Here is a 23,933-nt window from a genome sequence, read left to right on the forward strand (position 1 = left end):
CGCCCCGCTGATATGGACAGCCGCAGGCTGTTGACATTCTTGCTGCGGCCATTTCGTTTTCTTTTCTTCTTGTTTTCTTCAGTGTAAAAGCTGTTGACATTTTTATGCGACGCGCAAAAGTATGCTACGCTCTTTCGCCCGACATTTTGCATGAATTAATTATAATAACAAAAAGCGTTGCCTACATTTAGGCGGCAAAAGAAAATGCCCATGCAAAATAATGGGCAACAATTCCATTGAATTTATTAGGCAAGGCTCTTGTGAAAATATATATAAATATTTGTTTACAAAGGTGCATAATCATATTAAAATATCCATATAGATTTATTTATATCAAGTATGAAGTAAGCTTTCAAGGTTTTCATAAAACTTAAATGTTTAATGAGTGAATTTCTTGAGTGAAAAGTCTTTAAACTTTACACAGACTTAGCTTAAGTGAAAAATCAAGCATTTCAGGCATAAAACATTATTTTATTTTCAAAAATACTTTGCAGTTACAACACGTATTCAAACACACTTTGAAGCTGCATGAGAAACACATTACATCAAAATACATTAATTTTTGTTTACACATATTTTTTTTAATGCTTTTTCTTTTATAAATACAATTAAATTAGACTTACAACAATTTTACATATATCACAACGAAAACATCTAAGAGCTAAACATTAAAAAAGAAACACATACATTCACACATACACATGCACAAGTAAAGACACTCACACTAATACAGTTAAGACTTTCAGCTAACACATAGAAATGCCCATTAAACACAACATTGAGAAACGTGTGCGCCTTGCCCTTTGTTTGGTCTAAGGTCAAAGTTGAGTTACGAACTAATTACGAATAAATGTAAACGTTAACGTAAACGTAGACGTAAAAGTAAAGGTAAATGTCAAGTACTGCCACTACGCCAGCTCCTCGCGCATTTGTTGACGCTCAGCGTTGCCCGTGGTGGATAGCCGAAAATTGCCGGGCATCGCTGGCGGATGACCCGCTGGCAGCCGGAGTGGCTCGTCCGCTCCGATAGTTACCGACTTCTCCACACCCTCCGAGGCCTGGCGATAGCTGCCCGTGAGGCGGCCCACCAGGGTGTTGACGGCTCGCAAAGTGGATATGGGTATCTGCAGGGAATGGTAAATAGCTGATTAGCCAACGAGTTGGATTTGCATCAGGCACTTAGCTTACGTCGAAAATGCTGTCAATTAACGGCCGTAGACTGAAGAACGGAAAGCTCGATTCAGCTGCATTGCTGCCCGCAACAATGGCACCGTTCGTCGCTCCACTGCCGCCGCCCAGACCCCCAAACACCAGCGCGGCATTCTGCTGTATGCTGTGGCCGCCCCCCACGGCGGACTGAGGCCTGTCATACTGCGCGTAATCATGGCTCGGATAGAGCAGCATATTCTGCACGGGCATCGGCTTCAGCAGTGTCTGAAATTGGCATTAATAAACGCATTAATACAATCATGAAAGCTGCATTTGGGGATAATATAGATTTATATACGTATTTAAAATAGTTTAGTTATTCTAGTTAAACCATTAATATGAATGAATAATAAACTCTATTAACGGCACTTCAATTGAATTAATGGGTATTGTTTTAGATAGAAACTGGTTTACAGTGAGCTTAAGTGCATTTTAATTGCAAATGTATGAAGTGTTTATTCATGAATCAAGTTTATCAAAGTCTTGTTAGAGTATTTTTTCATATTATTAATTTGTACATGACTAAGATCTTAGTAAATCAATTTATGCATTGATAAGTGTAAAGAGCACATTATATAAGTCAAGGTTACACACTAAACGTTCTCAGCTCAACTCTCTTAAGCATCTCTCAATATATTTCGCATTGCGCTCAAAAGTATGCAACGAAAATTTTCATTTCTACAGGGAGTCTTTGGGGTCTGATTTAATGGAATTCTCTTACTCACATCGTTGATTAGCACCAGTTCCTGTCGCTGTCCTCTCGCATAGCCGGTGACACGTGTGAATTCCGTGACCAGGTGCGTCATGACCACCAGCAGCACAAACCATACGAAACGGTCCATGGCTGTGATAATTATCTGCAAGAGTCGTTAGAAGAGAAAACCAAACAACTTGATTAATTTGGCATATCCACTAAGGATGTTTACACACTTAAACGTACATCATTGTCGAATGTCATTGGCGTCAATTAAATAGTCGCTTTAATTTGTCTTAATTTGACTGCTAGCACATTGATCTTGCACAAGCACTGCGATTGCAATTATGGCACCAAAATAACGAAACTCAAAGTCAAGTTGATGCCGATCGCTGCGATCGTTGCGATTGAGCCGCCAACCACGTTCTGTGAGCCAAATGGGTTTTTGCTCATGATTTCATTGGAGAATTCGCAAACTGCTGTTGCTGCTGCTGCTGCTGCTGTTACTGCGGCTGGGATTCTGAAATGTGGATTAGCACAAGGCCAACTTGCCGCGTGGCGTTTGCCAGGCGTAACCAGTTTTGTTTTTCTGCTACGGCTGCTACGGCTGCTGCTTCATGTGTATCAAGCAGCAAGTTTTTCCACAGCCCGCACATTTTCCGCGCACTTAAATCTGTTTCGAAAGCCGCCGCAAAGCAACAACAGCAGACGCTCGGCCAAGGCGAGTGACCAAGCGGCGTATGAGCAATAACACGCTGCAGCACCTTCAGCAGCGCCAGGGGAAAATGTAAATTGTTTGCTTGATTTATTTATCTATTTTTGTCTCGGTTTTAAATTAATTCTAAAATTATTTTAATTTCTTGTGTATTATTTTTATAGGCGCACACGCTTATAATATATGCAAACTAGAGTATAAATTTGTCTGTATCATAATTAAGATGTGTTTTAATTTACATCTATTTAAATTTGTTTTTACTTTTTTTCTTAGTAGAATTGTTCTTATATTTTTGTTTATTTATGTCTTAATATACTGTAATTATTAAAGGTTCTTATATATACATTTTTCTTTTTTTATTGTCTATATATTTTAGCTTCTCTGTGGGGATTTAATTTATTTTGTATTTATTTTCATTCATTGTTATATATATCTGTATTTATTTATGTATAAATATATTTAATTCTCTTATTTTTTTCATATATTTTTTATTTATCTGTGATGCTTGATACAATGAATAAAAATGAAAATAAATGCAAAATAAATTTTTATTGTATGAATAAAAATGAAATTAAATGCAGAATAAATTTGTTTTTTTTTTTTTAAAATTTTTTTTTTTATTGTTTTATATGTTTTTATTTCTAAGTAGGTATGTCTATATATTTAATTTATTAACCTTTGTCAACATTTATTGCTTATATATTTTTAATTTATAGCCTATTAATTTCTAATTTATTTGCATGCCTATTGATTGCTTTTTTATAGTTTATAAATCTATATTTAATTTAATCTAAAATGTATTATAATGTTGTTTGCTTTATCTATATAACTTAGAGTGCTTACATTTGTCAACATATAGACAAACAATTTATAGACCGCAAGTTCACAGGTCAGCCTTAAGTAGCGACAGTCAATAAACCAAACATATAAAGCACATGCACACACACACATACACATATATGCATATATACACAAGTATTTCACGCTCGAACGCCTCCACGCCTCAGTTTGTTAACTCTTGTCGCCGTTTATATGGCCGATTGCGTTTGCAACATCAGCTGCAACAACAGGCGCTGTGGCACGGAGCATTTGTCAAGCGGCACTGACTTTGCACAGCTTGGCCTGGCCATGCTGCTAACTATGCCAAGTCTAATTGTACAATTGTTGAAGTTGTTTTTCAAACACGCGTCTTGAAGATTCTGTCACGGCCTTGACACGAATCGTCGGGCGCATAAACAAAAACAATAAAGCATCAACTCTAGCTGGGCAATTAAATAAATAATTAGGCAAATGTTGGCTCCAACCCTGACCCTTGACTGGACTGGCTCAAAAGATTCTTTTTGCCTCAAAAACAAAACGCAAAAACTAAACACAAATCAAAACAAAAAACAGCCCAAAATAAAAGCCAACAAATAAATAAAAAAAAAATAAATAAAAAAACATTGAACAGTTAAATGTGGAAATTATTAACATTCATTTAGGAAATGCATAAATCAAGAGAGAGCAAAAACAAACAAAAAAATCTGTGTGAATCACTCAAGCGACAATGCTTGAGGAGGGTTAATATGCAGGCAATAACAGCAACAAGGCAACAAAAAATGTTTGAAGCGGCTATAAGCGGCTGTTTTATGCACGCTCAGGGTTGAAGGGTTGTTTAAGGTATGAGTGCAGCAATATACATATATTATATATATTAGGAATTTAGACTGGACTCTTAACATTTCACACTTAGATCCAGTTTGTTTCGTGCAAATTCACTTTAGATATTTAAAAATCTAGCATTAAATGTTCTTAAAACGATATCACCTGGCCGCAATTATCAAAAACAAGTTTCAGCCAGTCCTACTCTATTCAACACCATCAAACGCTCCTATTAAGCAGCAAAGCTAATGGACTGTTTGCATAAAAATACTTAAATATCAAATGCCAAGCCTTTACTTTAGGTCTTATCATCTATAGTTCATGCAGAAGCAATAAACCCAAAAACCCATATACCCCACTTGCAATTACCCAAACGAGCAGAGGACAGCAAACACAACTGACATTTATGTATGCGGGCTTAAGACTAAATTGAGTTGGTTGCTGGAGTTGGGCGTGGCAGCTGGCTGAGCTGGCAGTGAGTGGCTTTGCCATTTGTTTTAAAGTTTTCTTATTTTTATTTTTTTATGTTTATATATATTCTTTTTCGTTTTTGCTTTCTGTTATTATTATGCACATTTTAAGTGGGCAACAAAGTTGTTGCTTGGCTTGCATTTTGTGGCTCAGAAGGCAAGGACTGAAAATGAAATCAAAGACTGCATTTGGCATCGTATTTATGCCATATGATTACGGATTGTGTTTGTGTCTGTGTGTGTGTGTGTGAAAAAACTATTATCCATATATAATGGAGTCCAATCAGTTGTAAAGTCTGTCGAATGCAGTCGTCTCCCTTTGCCCCTCCCCTCTCCACAATCAATGCACAGCAAACAGTCTCTTGTTGCGTCTAATTAGAAAGATTTTGCTGGGCAAAGCAATGCAAAGTCTGTGAATGCAAAACTACAAATGGCATTTTCAGGGCGTCCTGGGCGAGTGCACAGAAAGTTTGTATAGAGCTTTGCCAACTCCAGTTGGTTACTAGGGAATTGTTTTTACTAAACTATTTACCCAAACAGCTTATGCACACGCACACACACACACACACACACACACAAAGAGTTTTACCATTTGAGTTGCTTTTGTCTTTCTCATATTTAATTTGAATTTATTGTGAGTTTTGCAAATGAAATTTTGGCTAAGCCCAAGACTACAACAATGCTTGACAGCAAAGTGCTTACATTTTGCGGCACGGGGTGCGTATACGTAATGTGCAGCGCATACGCACCGTTTTCCGCCGGGCAGCTCTATAACTCGCTTCCAGCTGCAGCGTGTGAGTTTTCATATTTGTGTTTGTCGTTCTTTTTTCCGTTGTTTACTGTTTACTTGGCTCCGACTGTGACATTTTGTTTACCCAACGCGCAAAAATCTTTTGTTATTCTTGCTCAAAAAAATAAAAAAAGAGGAAGAGGAAGAAAAATAGCTTTGGCAAATATTCAAAGTGCAAACAGAGCTAAAATCGCGTGGTAAACACATAATGCAAAGTGGATAGATAGCTGTCTGGCACGTTATTTAGTCTGATCTGCTAGGATATGCAAGAGCAGACCATAAACACGCACACACACACACACACAGAGAGAGAGTTATTCTGTCTTGGTCTATTAAATCTGTGACACATTTATGTGAATATATTGTTTCATCAAAGATTTTGTGGCGGCAGCCAAAGTTTCATCTGCTTGACGTTTGTTTGGCGAGTGTTAATAAATATTAATTATTTTGCACACACACACACACTCACTCACACACACACTAATGCAGAAGCAAACGCTTTGAGGTATTTTAAAATAACAATTTAAATATTTTTCTATTGTTTAGGTGCGAAGCTCATAAAAATAAATTGAATCTAGTTTGGTTTCAGGCAACTCTGAGGAAGCACGTTGGCTAACGCAATTTAAACAGGCTAACAGCATTTGGCAAGCGAGCTGGCGATTATAGCCATAGGCCAGAGCTCGAAATTCATATAGAAATTGAAATTGATTAAGTACTACTCCACTTCTGGCTGAGTCTACTTGACATTCTGGCCGCACACTCTAATGTCAGTTATATAAAACTCAATCTCAATTGTGTTGACCTGTGTAATTGGCAGAGCTGTGCAATCAAATGTGCAACTCATTCGAAATTTGTGGTTATATTTTGGCTTTAAGCGCGTGTTTCATTCATTTTAATCTAGTTCTCAACGTGCTCTTACTACTGAGATAAATGACAGCCAGTTTGGCTGATATAATGAATAATAGACTGTGCATATAATAAGCTCTATAAACTACTGAGATCGTGACTTTGTGTTCATTTGTGTTCGCAGTATCGTAGTTTCTGCTAATCTTTAGTCAATTCATAATATCTTTTCTTAGCTTGCACATGAATACGTACATATATGGCAAGCGTGGAGCTGTTTATTATTAATGCTATAGTTGCAATTATCAGCAATAAAGATTATTTATCAGATGGTCTTATAGAGATATAATTGTAGCTTAGTGTGTGGGAATATAGTTTCTTGGTTCACATTGCTGAGGGATTGTGCTTAATCTATGGATTAGCTTCGAGCTTTAGTTTATGTATTTATATAAGAGGAGCAACTAATCAATCACTAGCAGAACTTTTTGATTACCCGCTCACGCTTGTGCACGCTTTCGATACAAAAGTCAACTTATGTAAAACAACTTTCATAAGAAACCGCAATCGGATTATTATTTAATCGTGAAGCGAAAATAAAGTCAATGCAAAGAGGAAAGCCGCAGAGAATCAAAACATAAACAAGGCTTAAAATTCACAATTTTTACAGATTCCAGATTTGTACACAAAAAATGAAAAAAAAAAAGACTATATAAATATAACAAAAATGAAAATGAAAATAAAAAAAAACTGAAAATATAAATATAAAAAATGTCTATAATAAACAAAACAAAATATTTGTAAAAAAAAATATAAAACAGTAAATTAAAAAATATATGTATTAAAAATACATATAAAAAATTAAATATAAAATATTTTATATAAAATAATAATAATAATAATAATAATAATAATAATAATAATATTTGTAAATAAAATATAAAACAGTAAATTAAAAAATATATGTATTAAAAATATATATAAGAATGCAACACTTTAAAATATACCTAGTAAAATTAAATACAAAATATTTTATATAAAAAAAAAAATAATAATAATAATAAACACAGAATTAAAAAAAATACATACATTAAAATATACAAAAGTAAATTATTAAAAAAGAATACTATAAAAATTAAACTAAAAGAATTTAAATAAAAGCCTTATGATATATGCTTAGTTCTTCTATATATATATAAATGTGTGTATTCATATATTCCACAATAAATATATTCATTTCTATTTATATGCAGCATTGTATAAGAAAACTGTTGCACTCTTAACTCAAATTAAAACTTGTTTAAAGCCCAGCCAAGGTTCGTGAAGTTCAAGTTCAAAAAAAGATCAACAAGTAGCGAGTTTATTAGATAATTGAATGTAAATTACCTTATATGAGTTGAATAGTTGTCAGTTATATTCAGTGAAAGAAGGACTCTGAACTAATTCCATTTACTAGAAACTAATTATTGCTAAGGGCGCCGTCAGCAGACCAAGAAATTTGTTCGACTTTCCAATATTTTCAATGGCTTTCCCATTTAAATCTAATTAATTTTGATAACATTTCAGCACAGCTTCTCAATTGTGATTCCAATGAAATTTGAATTTAATATTTACAGCTGCAGGGCGAGCAAACACCTCGAGCTCATTCCATTTCCGTTTCAGTTTCAGCTTTTGTTTTTGTTTTTATTTTGTTACTTTCTATTTTCATTTTCATTTTCATTTTCATTTCTATTGCTATTGATTTTGTTGTTGCTCTGCGCCCTGCAGCTGTTTACGTTTGGCTGTTGCAAAATTAATACTAATTTCATACTAATTATGAAGATAAAGCCAACTTTTGCTGCTTTGCCCGTTGTTGGTGGGTAAAACTTTTCCCAGACAGAACTGGCAGTGGCTAAAGAGCAAAAGTGTTAAAACGGGTTTTTCGGGCACGACTAGGGAATGTATTTCAGCTGCGACCTCAGCTGATGTTGTTTGCATTTATGTGTCTATATTAATTATGCAAAATATAAAGAATTTGGCGCGCCTCAGAGCCAGCCAGCCAGCCAGCCAGCCCATCTGTCAAGCATGCTCCAGTTACCGACAATTTCTGTTTGTTGGCTTCTGAGTCGCAAACAGTTTGCTCAACAGTGTCTGGGCTCTTAATGAGCCAGCACTAATTAGCGGTTGGCTCTTGAGTGGCTCTCCGCTGGCTCACTTCTGCTATAATATTATTTAATGCTCTTGCTTTTTGGCTGGGTTATCTTTTCGGTTTTGGCAAAGCAGGAAGAACTCACCTCGTTTGTGATATAGGCGCTGCGCGCTGCCATTTTGCGAATTCAGCTATTGAGTGTGTGTGTGTGTGTGTGTGTGTGTGTGTATATATATAACACTATCGATACACTATACCGATACAGAATTGGCGATAACGTCAACTGGCGAACGGTGAACGTGAAGTGCACATGAACGCGTCTGCGCAGCAACTGACGTCGGGCAGCGCATGCGCTGCTTACATATATTCAGCACGTAGCACAGTTCTGGAGCTGAAGCAGAAGCCGAGGCAGAAGCAGAAGCTGAAGCAGAAGCTGTTGCTGCTGCTCAAGCGACAGCTGATCACTAAGGTACACACACACACACTCACTTATACTGTTATACACTGTGCAATGCACTGCAGTCATAGAGCTTCGGCTTGCAGTGGGAAATTGAGCGTGGCAGCGATGTCAACGTCAGCGCAGAGAATTTCTTTGAGCCGCTTTCTCAGCAGCACAAATAACTGGTTTAACAGCCGTTACACTGCGCCAGGGCCAGAGAGGGGCAGACAAAAAGTGGATTTTCTACTTTCCGCGCAATTGGCATCGACTGGACTGACACACTTACTGCAATCGATTTGATGAAATCCGATCTATCATGCCTCTACCAGTCCTAAAGCAAATACAACACACAACGGCTACTTAATATCTAGTAGAATCAGCCCTCGGTTACAGCTCGTTCGCCTAAAGTCCAGCGCCCCAGGCGAGCGACTCGACTTGGATTTGTAACTGAGCGAAGTTCAGTGAACCCGTTTACAGATCTCAGTTGCTCACCTTACGAGCGAAGCTCCCGACTGACCGAGTTTTCGGTGCCCACAATGCCAAGCGCAGTCGGTGCCCACACGGCTCGACGATCATACATATAAGATTGTCAGCCGCATTCTACGCAAACTCGATGCTACTCCATCATTAAGCCTCTGATTGCTGCAGATGAGGTCGACAATTAATGGCACAGTTGGCATATACACACACACACACACATGCATGGGTATATGTATATGCAGCAAGGTAAGTTACGTTGCCTGCCATCATCATACCGGAACTACCTTGAACTCGAGCGTAGCTGCATATTTAATTATGCGATGCGATAATCGAAGCAGACCCAAAAAAGGTTACGAACGGGGGGACTAAGGCAAAATGAGCGCGAAACCCTATAAGGGAGTCGACTAGGAAATGCCCTGTAGTCAGGTGTGAGTAATTCAAGAGATCCATTTAGGAGTGATCCTAAGAAAGTTCTCAAGAGAGTTTAATGAGTTGAGGGAGATATTCATCATATAGATATTCAAAATATATCTTAATACTATTTATATTTATCGATAGGCAATCGATCTTTTTAAATAAATAAAAAATAATCAATAATAAATGTTCTTAGTAACTGTTAAAAATATTCTCTTTAATTCAACGAATTTAAGTTCATCATTAAAAATTATCGATAGTATCATTTCAACAATGATAAACTCGATTCATCATAAGAAACTTTGATGAGCTTTGTAACAATAATATATAAATTTATGGACACTACGGCAAAACACTTTCTGGCAACCAAAACATAAAAAAACTTTCAACATATTAAGCTATATTCCCAGCCGGATATCTGTTCATGACATTCATTTGCCAAAGTTTATTAGAACCTTTTCAAGCATATTTTGTGGGACGAATTCGCATACAAAGTGAGCGAAAAGGTTGCGCACACAAATTTAATTCAATAAGCATAATAAAGGCCGGAAACAGTTGAAAGCCAGCTAAGCCAGTTAGGCAAAAAAGGACATTCAACCTTATAAATGGGACCGAAAAACGACCAAAAATACGAAAAAAAAAAACATATTGGTGGGAAATTGTTTAAGTTGCGGATGCGGATATGGCTGTGTGTTCCAATTACGTCATCGGGCTATAAATAAACGTTAATAACGTTGTGTAAAGAAATTTTATGAAGAAGCCAAACTGGATTAGATGGAAAGTTTTCATTTTGCTAAGTATATTATTTATATATTTCTTCCGCTCGATTCTCGAAATATACTAGGGCCTAGGTTAAACATATGTATATAATAATGGTTCTTTTTTTTCTGAAAAGGGTTAACATTAATATAGGAAGAGACTAAGGCAAAAACTAAGACTGAGACTAAGACTAGTTTTACATGTTGTAATGGAAATAAAAGCAGAATATCTGCCAAATAATTAATTATACTTTTATGCGTATATCATTTATCATCTTATTTAAGTTAAGGTTTTCTTTTTCTTCTTTTTTTTTTTATTATTTTTGTATATGTAAATTTAAGAATTTTTGTAAATATTTTTTCAGAAATCTTGCTAGATTTATTCAAAAGTCTTAAATCTTGCTGTCTGCCTTTGTATATTTATGCATGCATATATCACGTCTACTCAACGATTTAGTTGTTTGGCTTGAGTTTTGTGCGCTTAGAGCGCTTTAAACCTTTAACCTGCATCTCCATTAGTTTTATTTCTCGCAAACAGAGATAGATGATGCATTGAACCTGCAATAAAGCTGCTCGTAAATCGCAAATCCCATTGAACTGGCTGAGCTACTGTTGCGGCTACTGCTCTTAGTGTTGTTGTTGTCGTTGTTGTTGTAAAGCATTTTCTTTACTCGTGATTCACTTAGCGCGCCCTCTTCTTCAAAAAGATAAACAAAAGCGCACTCATACCTGCACACAGATAAAGATAAACAGGCTGACGAATAGATCGACAAACTCTTGAATTTTTTTGCCTTTTGTTGACAACAATTTGCATGTTAAGATAAAGTGTTGTCCATAGACAACTTTGCTTATGAGCGAGACTTGGGAACTGGCTATTAGCTATCACATGTTATGTTGGACACGTCCATTGTCAGTGGAAAGAGTGTGCACGTTTCGTTGTTGAGCTTCAGTCGGAGCTCAACGCTCTGCCATTTTCTATGCTTCTGTCGTAAACTGTTTGTTTGCCAATTTTACAAATTGTAAATCAACAGTAGCCGCAACAGCTGCTGGCCAAACCAACTTAGTTAAAATGCAATCGACAGTTATTGACCCTAAACTTGAACTAGAAACCAAATAACAGAGCACAGAGCGGCACAGAGCGTAAAATTGAATTTAACTCAACCGGCTGCTGTTGCCGTTTCATTGTTTCCATTGCGCGTCTATCCGTCTGCCTGTCTGCCCGTCTGTCTGTCTCTGCGTCTCTCTGTCTGCTGACAATGCATAAATTTGTGTGCGCGCTCGCGTCGAACGGTTTTTCACCGCACACTCTGGTCACACTCGCGCTCAGTCCCAGGCCAAACGCAACAAACAAATGAACGGCGCCTAAGCGCCATGAGCCCCTGACATTGCTCACGGTCAGCTTTTTATATTTTATTACCTGTTTTGCTTTTATTTCATTTGCGCTTTGCCGCTGCCTCTCACTCTTCGTCGACGCTCTGCTGGCTCTGCCACTCTGCCTCTCTGCTTATGCTTGCCTGCCTTTGCTTATGCAGCTGCCACTACTCTCCTCTCGCTATCGCTCTCCCTCTCACTCACACACTCTTCAGCTGCTGCTGTTTCGGTTTCTTGTGTTGTTGCTATTGCTGTGGCGTTATTTTCTTTCGCGTTTATTTTTGATTTACTTATACTGCTTTGTTATTATTCTTGTTCTCATACTTTTTTTGTTGCCATCGGTCGCCGAACGTGAACTTTTTGCGGAAAAGCGCGAACTGTAACGCAGATAGTCGGATTTGTTTTGAGCTACCCCGCCCCCCGCGAGCAGCTGAGTCGCCCTACTCAGTCGCAAAACTCTACTTACTACAAAGCCCTGAACCTGAACTCGAACACGTGTAAGAAACACGGCGCAATTGTTTGAAGATAAATGATTATGTGTTTAGTTATCGATGTGTGTGTGTGTGTGTGTGTGTGTGTATAGGGCCTCTAGAACATGTTGATTTCTATTATTATTGGCGTTCTCTTCGTTTTCTTTAACTTGTAAAATGTTGAGTTCGAGCTTCGAAGTAACTTTTGTAATTTGTTTTGCATCATTTGTTTGCTTTAGCCCGCTTTACTTGTCTTTTTCTTTATGCACATATTCGCTATTTGTTTATTCAGCCTGTGTGTGTGTGTGTGTTTGTGTGTGTTTTCTCTGCCACGACTTTCAACTTTTGCGCGGAATGCTCCAGTTCTGGGCGGAGTTGCCAGACAGTCAAACAACACCAAAACCAAACCGAAACAACAACAACAACAGTAAACGAGTGTAGATTCAATTAACTTTGACCACTTAATTGCAGCTACTTAAGGACTTAATTAAGTATATTTAATCGCACGGGGGGATGATGAAGATAAAGTGCGCTCAATAAAAAGTGAAACTACAATTACGCTAAGCTAAGTTGAGCGGAGTGGGGGCGGATCAATCACATCGTAAATCAAGCAGCTAATTAATAGTATTCAGTAGCAATCACATTTGCCACACACAGAGGCAGATGTATGTGTCTGTGTGTGTGTTTGTGTGTATTGCCCTCTGGCACATACAGAGATTGATGTGCACACGCCGTAATTTGCCGCAACAGCCGCAGAAATGACAGCCACTTAATACCCAAATAATCAATGTAATTAATTTGCAATAATTTAATTGTACAGCCACTCGCACAGCGGCACAGACGCCACGTGCACACACACACACAGACAGCGATTGCTGTAAAAAAAACAATTTGTAGGTACACAAAGCATAGTAAACTCTATAGAAATGTTCTGCCATTTACAACTTGTCTCAGTCAGACCGTAATTAATGTGCATATTTAAATAAACCCGATCAAGAATTTGTAAAACTAAAAGCTGTAGTCGACTGACGTGATGCTCGCCCAAGGCATAAATGTTGAGGGATAGTAATTGTATCCTAAGAGACTGAACAAACTCTATGCAGACAATTATATAAGTATCTCTCTCTAAATTCTAAATAAACTCCTTCAATGTTTCAACAGACTCAAGCATAGAACTTAGAGCACCTTTGTACGCTAAACCAATATGCTCTCTTCACATTTCCTGAGCGGGCATAACAAGTAAGTACTCTATGTACATATGTAAAGTAAAGAGTGGGAAAAAAACAAAAGAAGTAATTTGCTTAATGTTCAATATGCGGCACGTGCAAAATAAATCAATGCATATTTTAATACATATTAATTATGCCATTCCCTTCCCTTTTTCGTACATAAAAAACTCATTAAAGCGTGATGAATAGTGAGACCTTTTTATAATAAATACAGATCTAAAAATAATTTTCATAAATAATAATGTGGAATTTGACATATTTTATCTGCAGAAAACTTCTCTTGACAACAAATCACGGCATGAAATAATAATTATGTATTTTGAAATGGCTTTAATGGAGCCAAGTTTAAAGACTATGCATGAACAGAACATGTTTTAAGCTCCGTCTAGTACTAGGCAGTACAAGTAGCCGGGCCAACAATCAATGTGTAGCAATACATTGTTTTGTGTTGCCTCTCATAAAATCAACTTCAGATCCGATCAAAAGCCGTTGGCCAACTTCTCTGATGGGATTAGGCCAGCTTGTCTGTCTGTCACTCTGTCAGTCTGTCAATCATCAAGTTGTGTGACTTGTTTAATTGCTTTGCGCTTGGTTAATGAACTTTGTCTAGCATCTGCGTACGACTATCTGACTATAGTCAGGAAGAGCTCTCAGTGCTTGTAATGTTGCTATTCACTGTTCGTATACCCTGTAGTTGTTGGAGATGGTCAGTGGAGTATGCTGATGGGTAACTTAAGACTTGGTCGGTTCTATAAAGTATTTAATAGTAATTCATCGGCAATTCTCATCTAACTTTTCCTTATCTCTTCTTTTATATGGCCTGTATTTTATGATATATATTAAGTGCAGTCTCTTGGGTATCTGTAGTTTAATTTTTCAATAATCTCAGTCTAACTAACTAATTTTCCATTTTACTTTTAGCTGTTGTATATATACCTTTCAACCCTTCGCAGGGTCTATCCATGGTTTCTAAATCTAGCTACAGGGTATTTGCAAGTCGCATTCCTTAACTCACCTAATCTAATTACGTCCAAGTAGATACTTATTTACATCTTTAGTTAGCCTCTCCTTGACATCTCTCAGCTGCCTGCAGGGTATATGAGTAGTCGGGTCTCTCCACCATTCTAATCTAATTTCCTCCCACTCAATTTGCCTTTGCGCTTAGTATATGATTATAAGGATGTATTTCTCTCTCCCAGACACTGTGTCTATTCCTGCTGATGGCCAGAGTTTTCTACATCTCGACAGCTTCCCAGTGCTCTGGCTCTGATTATTTCCTATTAGCTTAATTGTGCAAAGTGCGCCGGGCGTTCATTTAAAATCAACAAACTGGGCAAACAAACCAGAGACGACGAGTGCCTCGTCGAGCATCAAGTGGAATACTCCACTCCATACTCCACTCGCCTGGCACGTGCATTCCTCCAGCAGAGAGACGTAGCAAGCATCTAGAAGGCAGCTCGTAGCAGCCACTTATGCTAACTTCCAATTGGCTTGGCATAGCAGTAATTGTTGCCTAGCTACCACTAGCTACTGCTACCAGGTTCTATTGCCAGCTCGAGTGCATGCGCTTACGTGACGTGGAGCACAGAGGCCCGGCCAGGCAGCCAAGTGAATGGCGGCGACCGAACGAAATAATGGCAGAAAGTGACGCGCGTGCTGACGTCCATTGAGTGCAGATCGATAAAAGTATCTGTATATAAATATCGATCAGCGGAAAAAAAGAATTGAAGTCGTTAAACAAAGACGCTGCACAGAATTTAAATTCGTTGCGAGCATCCTCAATGAGCTCGGCCAGCTCAGCTCGGGCTATTTATAATTATAAATGTTGTGGCTGGTATAAGTAACGTGGCCCAACACTTGCTGGAGCAGGAGAGAGGGGGAGGGCGAGCAGCAGCGCAGTCGAATTAATCATATACATATATACTCGATATCAATTCTGAGCTCCATAAATTATTCATATCGGCCAGCAGCTGCGATTCGCCGCAGAGTTACGCAACTCAGGTGGACGGGGCACGTCATTAATTAGAATCTCACAGCATTCTACTAAACCTGAAGATGAGCCCAAGAAAAGCAAAAGTTATCACAGTCTCTCAAAGCATTATCATCAGCAAATGCAAATGACTCAAGCTGAAAACTGAATCATGCCCAGAGCCAAGGCAAGTACAGACTCGGCTACAGATTGAGAGACAATAAGGAAAATAAAGAAAAGAAACGAAAAATGAAAAAGAAACATAATTCTTGCCTCATGATCTCACTATGTATACGAAAAAAAAAAGAACAAACTAAATAAATAAATAAAAAACAGTTAATAATACGAAACCGGCTTATCAGCAGACTGTAGACTGTGAAGATGCCTAGATGAAGTATGCTTCACGAATTGCTTTACTTTAAGTACAGTCAAGCAGATCAAGCAAGCATTAAGATATGAAATTATTGTTAAGCAATTGACTACTCATTTAATAATAAATAATAATAATACATCTTATATAATATCTATCAAATATTCTAATTTTCTTATCTCTCTCCCCACATAACATGTCAGCTCTGAGGTCGTCTTTAAATTTCGTTTAGATTTTTTGATAAATGAATTCAAATTAATTGCCAGCCTGACCTCAGGCAAGAGTCAAATGTTAAGCTGAGATCAAGTTCGTAATCAAATGAACTGTAGTTCGTTTCGGCCGTACTTAGCTTCAGCCTCAACTCGAGTTTCATTTACTTTTGCCTACCTTATCCAGTTGGCTGCGTCGCTCGATCATCTTTGTGTTGCTATTTGCGCAAAGTATTTATTTCGATTATCTTCGATTCTTCGTAGTTGCTCACAGAACTTCACTTAATATTGACTTGAGTAATTTCCGTTTGACTGCGAATGAAACTTCTTAACACACTTAACGCGTTGCTCGTTTGGCTTAGATCTGTGGCTTATCAATCGAATTGATGTGCCAAAATGTATTCGAACTCCCACACGTACGACCGCCTCGGCTAGTATGAAATTCGCAACTGAGTATTCGAGAGCCTCTTACGGGTACTCAAATAAGCCTGGCCAACGTCAAAGCCGGCAAAGCACAGAGCAAACAGAGACGAAGCGACTCTCGCTTGGCGGGTTTTCGATTTCAGTTTCGCACTCGGCGTAGTCTAACACGTTTTTTATTTTATTTTTTGCATAGTGTGTGAGAGAGAGAAAGAGCGAGACGGTCTGGCATTTGTGTACAGAGTACACAGAGCACTGCAGCTGTCTGAGCGCTGAGCGCGTCTCTCAGCTGTTTTAGCTAGCCAAGCAGCCGTGAGACACTTGGGGCCTGCGCGCGTGCGCAGTTGGCTCTACAGTTGCCTTTTCGCAACCATTTCGCACTGTGTACTCAACTAGCCAGCTGTGACTTTAAGTGTGAATAGTTTGAGGCGCGCTTGTAGCGAGTGTGATAGACTAGCAGATGCCCTACATGGTGATTAGAATTTCAATTTACTTTTCAACAACTCGCATGCTCACAGAGTATACATTTGATGAATCAATGTTTTATATACCTTGGTATAAAATAGGCAGTTTGCAAATAAAGATTAAGCAAATCAGAATACACAAAGTCACAATTAATAATATGTAATTAAAGTAGTACCTTAGCTTAATTATATACTGAGGTGTGTGAAATAATTAACTGGGATAAAATGTCAAATGGTAAATCAAATTATATATAAAAGAAAATAATTTGGTGCTTTCGTTTTACACTTCATTTAAATATATATACATATGTATATATATATATTTTTATTTTTATTTTTTTTTTTTTTTTTTTTTATAAAAGAATTGTTTTTTTCTAAACTGCCAAATGGTAAATCAAACTATATAATTTAAAATAATTTTTTTTTTTTCATTTTACACTTAATTTAAATATATATACATATATTCATTTTTTTGTTTATTAATTTTTTTTTTGTTTATAAAAGAACTGCTTTTTTCTAGTTATATATTTTTTATTTTTTTAATAAAATTTTTTTGTATTTATTGTAGTTTTTTTTACTTTTTCTTTCAGTTTTATTTATTTTATTTAATTTTTAATATATATTTTATATATTTATATATTTTATATTTTTATATTTTATATTTATTTATTTTTTTATATTTTTATTATTATTTTATTTTAGCTATGATACTGTGCCAGTTAAAAATTTCGTCTACACATATGTTTATTTATTTATTTACTTTTTTTTACATTTTTAATCAATTATTTAATTGATATTCAAGTCAGATTACTAGTATATAAAAGTAGAGTGCCAATAACTAACTACGTTCAGCTTATCTACCCCTTCTCAACACTTTCAACAGGGCATTCGTGGCAACAGCAACTGCTTTGGCTACAGTAATAACTACGCATGACTGCCCGCCTGACATGCTGATTAGCTGTGCCTGGCCTGTGCCTGTGTACGTGAGCTGTGCCGCTTGACCGATTAATGTATTGGCCGGGGCAGGCTGGTGGGGCGACTATTGGCCACTGAGTGGGCCGCTCGGCTGTGACTTTCTTTTCCGCATATGCGGCAATCGAGAGCGGTTAGCTAATGCTGCAGTGCGCGGCGCAGTGCATATTGGGCAAACAATTAGCAACTTTCACTGCGTCAATAGTCACACCGCAGTGTTAAATAGTGAACTTGTTGACTTGTTACGGCTGCTGTTGCAGCCGTCAACCGATTTGCGACCGCCTCAGCTGCAGTTGAGTCATCGTCATTGGCTGCATCACTCATACGCCGCGTGTGACGCTGCATGTTGCAAATATTTGCATTCATAGTTTACCTGTTTGCAATTGGTTTCACGCTCGACTGCTCGTTACGTCCGTTACTACGTTACAGTACGAATACACTATGACCGACACAATTGTGAATAATAAATTCTGTTGATTGTTGTTGTTGTTGTTTCTTTTTTCCACTGTTGTTTTTTGGTATTTTTGGTATTGAACTGTTCACTGGTCTAGAAACTTTGCTTCACTGGCAGCGGCATCCAGAGGCGTGTGTTTATTTATTGGACAGCAGCTCTGAAAATATTTGAATCTATTTGGGTCGTTTGGATGGCGATTTGTCTTAATTGCGTGGCCATTAAAACGCAAACAGAGCGTAACGCCGAAATTTATGGACAAATCGAGAAACTATCGAAACTATCCTCGATGTGCTGATTAAAGTTGCAAGCCTCAATTTATGGCGACAAGGACTCAAATCAAATTTGAGTATATCTCACGACATGTTGCATAATAAATGTGTGGCTGTGGGTGTGGGTGTGAGTGGGTCTCTGTGTGTGGGTGGGCAAGGACAATAATTGTTTGAAAGCGTACGTGATACGATTTGGGCACAGGCCAAGCTGCTCCCGAATTGTATGAATATAGGAATGATTTCCAGGAACTAAATTGCAAACGCAGACGAATGCGTTACAAGTGAGTGGGTGTGAGTGTGTGTGTGTGAGTGTGAGTGTGTGAGTGTGTGGGTGTGTGGTTAGTTCTGTGGTTGGGGTAGGCACAAGTCGAAATGCTTGGACAACGAGCACACGTGTAGCCATTTGGGCAACTGAATTGTGGTCACTTGTGTGTGTGTGCATAAGTGTGTGTGTGTTAGCCACAATCAACATGGCATTACAGCTGAATTGATATGCCTCAGCTCAGCTCAGCTGGCTAACAATTTGACCCAAACGTCTTGTCACGATAAGCGGCCAGAGCAACTGAGACAAAGTTTGCATACATCATTGAATAGCTCTGCCTCCGACTCCGACTCCGGCTCCGGCTCCGGCTCTAGCTCCGGCTGACGCTGCTCACTTGAGTTTGCCTCAAGTGCGCATCACACGTTTAGTTTGTTTTTTTTTTTGGCTCTCTTCTCTTTTTCGATTTCCCATTTTAGATTTTCATATGCGGCACGCAATGTTTATAATTTCCGGCAATGACCTCAGCACCAACGCCAACATTATCAGCCACAGCAGCAATATGTTGTTGCGGTTTCTCTGCAGCTGACACACGGCTGAAGGTAGGGGCGGTGGGGTGGGTGTGGCTGTTGCGGCTGTCACATGCTGCTGCCATGTAACGAATGCAATTTGCAATTAGCCAAAATGATTAGCCATCAATTTCGTATGGTTTTGAACTTGTGATCAAAGAGCTGTACTCCCAGTACTGCAGCAGAGGGCATTATAAGTACGTAGCTCCATTCCTCCGCAAATTGCCAACCAGAAATTGAAAATCAGAAATTGGTTAAAGTCTTTTAATTTTTGCTTATAGAATGTAGAATGTTTTGGCTATTGCATGTATATATTTATAGCATAAGTAGAAGCTGATCTCATCTTACGAATTTGATACGTTTTAGCCCACTTAATCTAAGCTTAGTTATTTGTTTAGTTAGCCTTTTTTTGCCTTTCAAACTAGTCTTCCAGCTCTAGGGCTTCCCTCATGCAACAATCACAATTGTCTCAATCCATCGAACCTTTCTGCTCTATTGAATGGTTGCCAGAAGAGCAAGTAGTCGTAGATTCAATAATTCAGTAGAAATTTCAATTGGCATGCATATTAAATTAAAAAAATTAAACCTTGCTCAGCCTGGTGAAGGGGAATTCCAAATTTTGCATAAATCCTAATTAGCCACTAAAGGAATTAAGCATAAAAAGTCAACTAATGACTTCTGAAATATTTAGAATATTTATAGATATTTAAAAAGAATAAAAAATTGTATATACATATATAATTTTAGGTGTATATACTTTTTTAATTTTTTTTTAGATTTTAAATGACGATGCTCATTTGCTTAAGGCAATGCTTAGGCACTCAGTCATATTTAAATGGCAAAAAAAAGCTAATTGGCAGCAAAATAACAAAACAGCCAAGACAAGAAAAAAACTTGGTCAAAGTTGACGGATTGGCGAAGCTAAACTGACTTCCGTTTTATGTCTGCTAACTGTTCAGCTCTTGAGCTAGTTTCAGGGAGGGATGCGGCAAGAGAAGTATCTGTTTTAGCATACATTATGTAGACATAAATATTTGTATATTGTAAACATTAAAGAAGACTAAATTGTTCTAGAAAAAGGTTTTCGAATGGCACATGAAACTGAAGTAATTAATATTAGACTGATATTATATTATATATAAAACTTCTAGTAAATTCGAAAAAAAAATAGAACATATTAAACCTATAAATCACTGCTGTTATTTAGCTGTCTCTCAAGATGCTAATCTGTCCATCTGTAGAGTGCTTAAAAATATGATTTTGCGCCGCTTACTCACCCGCTTGTTTCACGCTTGGGCAGGCCCGAGCTCGTCGGCTGGTGTCATTTGATGATCGTGGAATTGCTTTTAAATTGCTCGCTCCTCGCTCGCTCAGGTAATTAAGCGTAATTGTGACGAATGCTTATCTATGTGGGCTGCGCGTGGTTAAATTCGCAGAGAGGCAACAGTGTCAAGGTTAGGGCAGCGTCACTGAAACATGAATTTATCAAATTTATATTAAAAAAAAAACACAACTCAAATGGAATTGGAGTGATTGCAAATGAAATTTCCATTTAGTGCATTCAGTTCAGTTGCTGCTTTGCTGATATATCATCGATTCGATTGATTAAATAACAACGGCATTCGATTAAATGTGCTAGTTTTTCTTATTTTTCTGTTTTTTATGTTGGCAATATGCTTTATGGTTCAGCACATTCGCAATCGATATGCAGAGCGAATTTCGCCCGCTCTGATTACCTATTGAATGCAATGGGGTGTGTGTATGTGTGTGTGTGTGTGGCCCAAATGAGGGAAAGCATTCAGTTTGAATGCTCGCATATTGTCTCATAAATTCCACACCACTATTTGCCACACTTTGAGCAGATTGTGTGTAAAGAAAATGCAGAAAAAAAGGGGAAATCAAACAACTTATCGAGGCATTGGACACAGCGCCTGGCAAACGAGTTGAAATTGTAATCGGAATTTATTGTGTGTGATTTGCAGGCATTTATTTATTGCATTCCACAATGCCGACACATTTTAATAAAATATTTTCAAATTTATATGTTGCACATGTGTAGTAAAAAAAAAAGAAGTTCCTAAATGTTTTTATTTATATACAAATAAAAATGTGCTTCGGGCATGTTTCATGACTCAATGGAGCTGTGCAGCAAATTGTTGATTGATAACCGTTTCAATTGCAAATTTTGTAACTTTTTCTAGTTAGCTGAAGCAATTTAGGCTTGTACTTTTCTCGTTTGTGTCAATAGATTTTCATTTTATTTATTTATTCAAATATGCTAAAACATAAATCTTTAATAACTATACACTTGAAAGAAATGTGTAAAATTTATTTGCATTCACACTTTTTTTTAAGCCTATGCATATTGAATGCTTTGGCTTTAGGCTCAGCCGAACAATTGTGTTTATGAATGTCGTATTATTCAAATTAAATGGAAATTTGTTTATTGAAAAATACATGTTTTGTATAGAGCTCAAAGAAGTTAATTCACAGTAGTATTTATTATTATTATTTTTTTTTTATAAAATCCATTGGCTTTTGGCAATTTTTGCCATTCATGCTGTGTGAGAGCTGCTGAAAATGATAAAAAACTGTATAAAGTATTTATTTTTCATTTTCTTTTATTTTGTTCATTAGTTAGTTAATTTTTTGTATATTATTTATTTATTTTTTATTTTTTATTTATTTTTTTTTTAATATTAATTATTATTATTATTTTTTAAATTTGAATTCACTCATTTTAATTCAATATTATTGATTAATTAATTATTTTTATCCCCTTTTTTTAACTTTTTTTTTTTTTTTTTTTTTTTTTTTTTTTAAGTTTTCCCATAATTTTTTTTATAGTTTTTTCAGTTGAACTTTTTTGTTTAAATTATTTTTGATTTATACATGGAAATAATCATAGTAACACATACATATATACACACATACAAATCTTCACACACACACACACGTACATAGTGTATCTTCTGAGAACTGCTCTCAGCTCAAAGAAACTCTGTATTTAACCCTTGTCCGTTGCTTTTGTTTAGCGGGGCAGCTAAGCCTTTGGGCGCTGAGAGGGAACGAAAGTGTTGCATACTTTGGGGCGGCGCGTGTTTTTGTTTGCGCAATCAAATTATAAAAGTTACTTTAACACCACCGGATAAGCGGCATGGCAGAGGAATATTTATGGGCCCACAAATCAATAGGCGGACTGCTGGCCCATTGGCCCATTGGCCCTCAGGAAAGAGGGCAGGCCGAAGGCTTTTCAAAATGCTACGCCTCATTTAACTGGAAATCACATGAAAACGCGTTAAAAACACATTAAATCACACGTTATCAATTTCATGCCACTGAATGCGAGTGTGTGAGTGTGAGTGTGAGTGGGAGTGTGCGTGTGTGTGTCTGGCAAACCTTGGGCTGACACGCAGAGCTATTGGTATCAGGTCGACAATACGTTAAAGCCGCGTAAGCCAGCAGCAGGAGCTCAGCTCCACGGGGCGAATCTTCATCATCAACATAAACGGCTGTCAACGCCCGGGCAACGCATTTGAAATTTCAATTGTAGCGTTTGCCTTACGCAAATCCAGTTTCATTGAGGCGAGCGGCCACGCCCCGCCCATTCGCCGTGCCACGTGCAATAATTGCCCCATGCGGCAGGCATTGCGTATACGCAACGTATGTTAATGTAAGCAAGCAAGGCAGACCGAGCCGAGCATAAGTCGTGCTTTCTCCTCTCCTCTTTTATTTTTTATACCTTTTTGTTTGGTATTTGTTATTGACATTTGCATATGCCGGGGGCTGCGTTTATTGTTTCTGGTTGTTTTCATCTTCTCCATCGTCTTCTTCTTCTTCTGCTTGCTGTGGTGTGCTACATGTGATTAAAGTCAATTGCAAGCGGCGTGTAATCAGCACATTTAATCAGCGGCATATTTATGGCAATCGTTTAACTCAACATTGTGTAAATCTGTTTGCAAAGTTTTTGAGAAAAACAAGCTCAGATAAAAGCTCTTAAATGTGGGGCGTAATTATGTTTGTCTCAGTCACGCCCCACATACACAGAGAGAGAGAGAGAGAGACACTTGGCACTTGTGGCAAATGAATGTCAACTTTTGCTTTGCCAGCGGATTACGATTACGGCCACTTTCTCTCTCTCTCTCTGTGTGTGTGTGTGTGTGAGAGGATGTATTTACGTGTGTGTGTGTGTGTAGTAGGAAGTTGTCTGCAGCAAGTCAAGGCAAGTCAAACTAATTTCGACTTATGAAGGAGAGCCGCCTTCGTCCCACACCCAAATGCAAAATTGAGTTTCGCTATGCGGCAGGCACAAATAACACTCATTAGCCAT

The 23,933-nt window shown here is 37.5% G+C and overlaps 2 protein-coding genes across 6 annotated transcripts in view; both read right to left on the bottom strand.

Annotated features, from left to right (window-relative positions):
- Nucleotides 1-23,933, bottom strand: part of LOC108655111 (odorant receptor 59b) — an 82,749-nt gene that overhangs the window by 12,408 nt on the left and 46,408 nt on the right. The window lies entirely within an intron of this gene.
- On the bottom strand, nucleotides 589-19,318 carry LOC108654597 (uncharacterized). Of its 5 annotated transcripts, none has more exons than XM_089261659.1 (4): nucleotides 18,426-19,318; nucleotides 1,935-2,066; nucleotides 1,189-1,434; nucleotides 589-1,124 (listed from the first exon to the last, which is right to left on the bottom strand). In XM_089261659.1, exons 2-4 carry the CDS (start codon nucleotides 2,049-2,051, stop codon nucleotides 909-911), a joined length of 579 nt encoding a protein of 192 aa, XP_089117785.1. In that variant the 5' UTR covers nucleotides 2,052-2,066; nucleotides 18,426-19,318; the 3' UTR covers nucleotides 589-908. The 5 variants fall into 5 exon arrangements, with proteins under 5 accessions (XP_089117785.1, XP_089117786.1, XP_017961558.1 ...); XM_089261660.1 differs by lacking the exon at nucleotides 18,426-19,318 and adding an exon at nucleotides 16,365-16,685; XM_018106069.3 differs by lacking the exon at nucleotides 18,426-19,318 and adding an exon at nucleotides 16,375-16,681.

This window comes from Drosophila navojoa, chromosome 5 (assembly GCF_054131105.1).
Source record: "Drosophila navojoa isolate 15081-1374.11 chromosome 5, UAZ_NAV_1.0, whole genome shotgun sequence".
NCBI classification, from domain to species: domain Eukaryota; kingdom Metazoa; phylum Arthropoda; class Insecta; order Diptera; family Drosophilidae; genus Drosophila; species Drosophila navojoa.

What these genes read in the sequence shown, in the direction of transcription:
- LOC108654597 (XM_018106068.3), bottom strand. Translation starts at nt 8,665, where the DNA reads ATGGCAGCGCGCAGCGCCTATATCACAAACGAG. An exon ending in GCGCCTATATCACAAACGAG is followed by an intron (nt 2,067 to 8,632) that starts GTGAGTTCTTCC and finishes CGACTCTTGCAG; the next exon opens with ATAATTATCACAGCCATGGA. An exon ending in TAATTGACAGCATTTTCGAC is followed by an intron (nt 1,125 to 1,188) that starts GTAAGCTAAGTG and finishes CATTCCCTGCAG; the next exon opens with ATACCCATATCCACTTTGCG.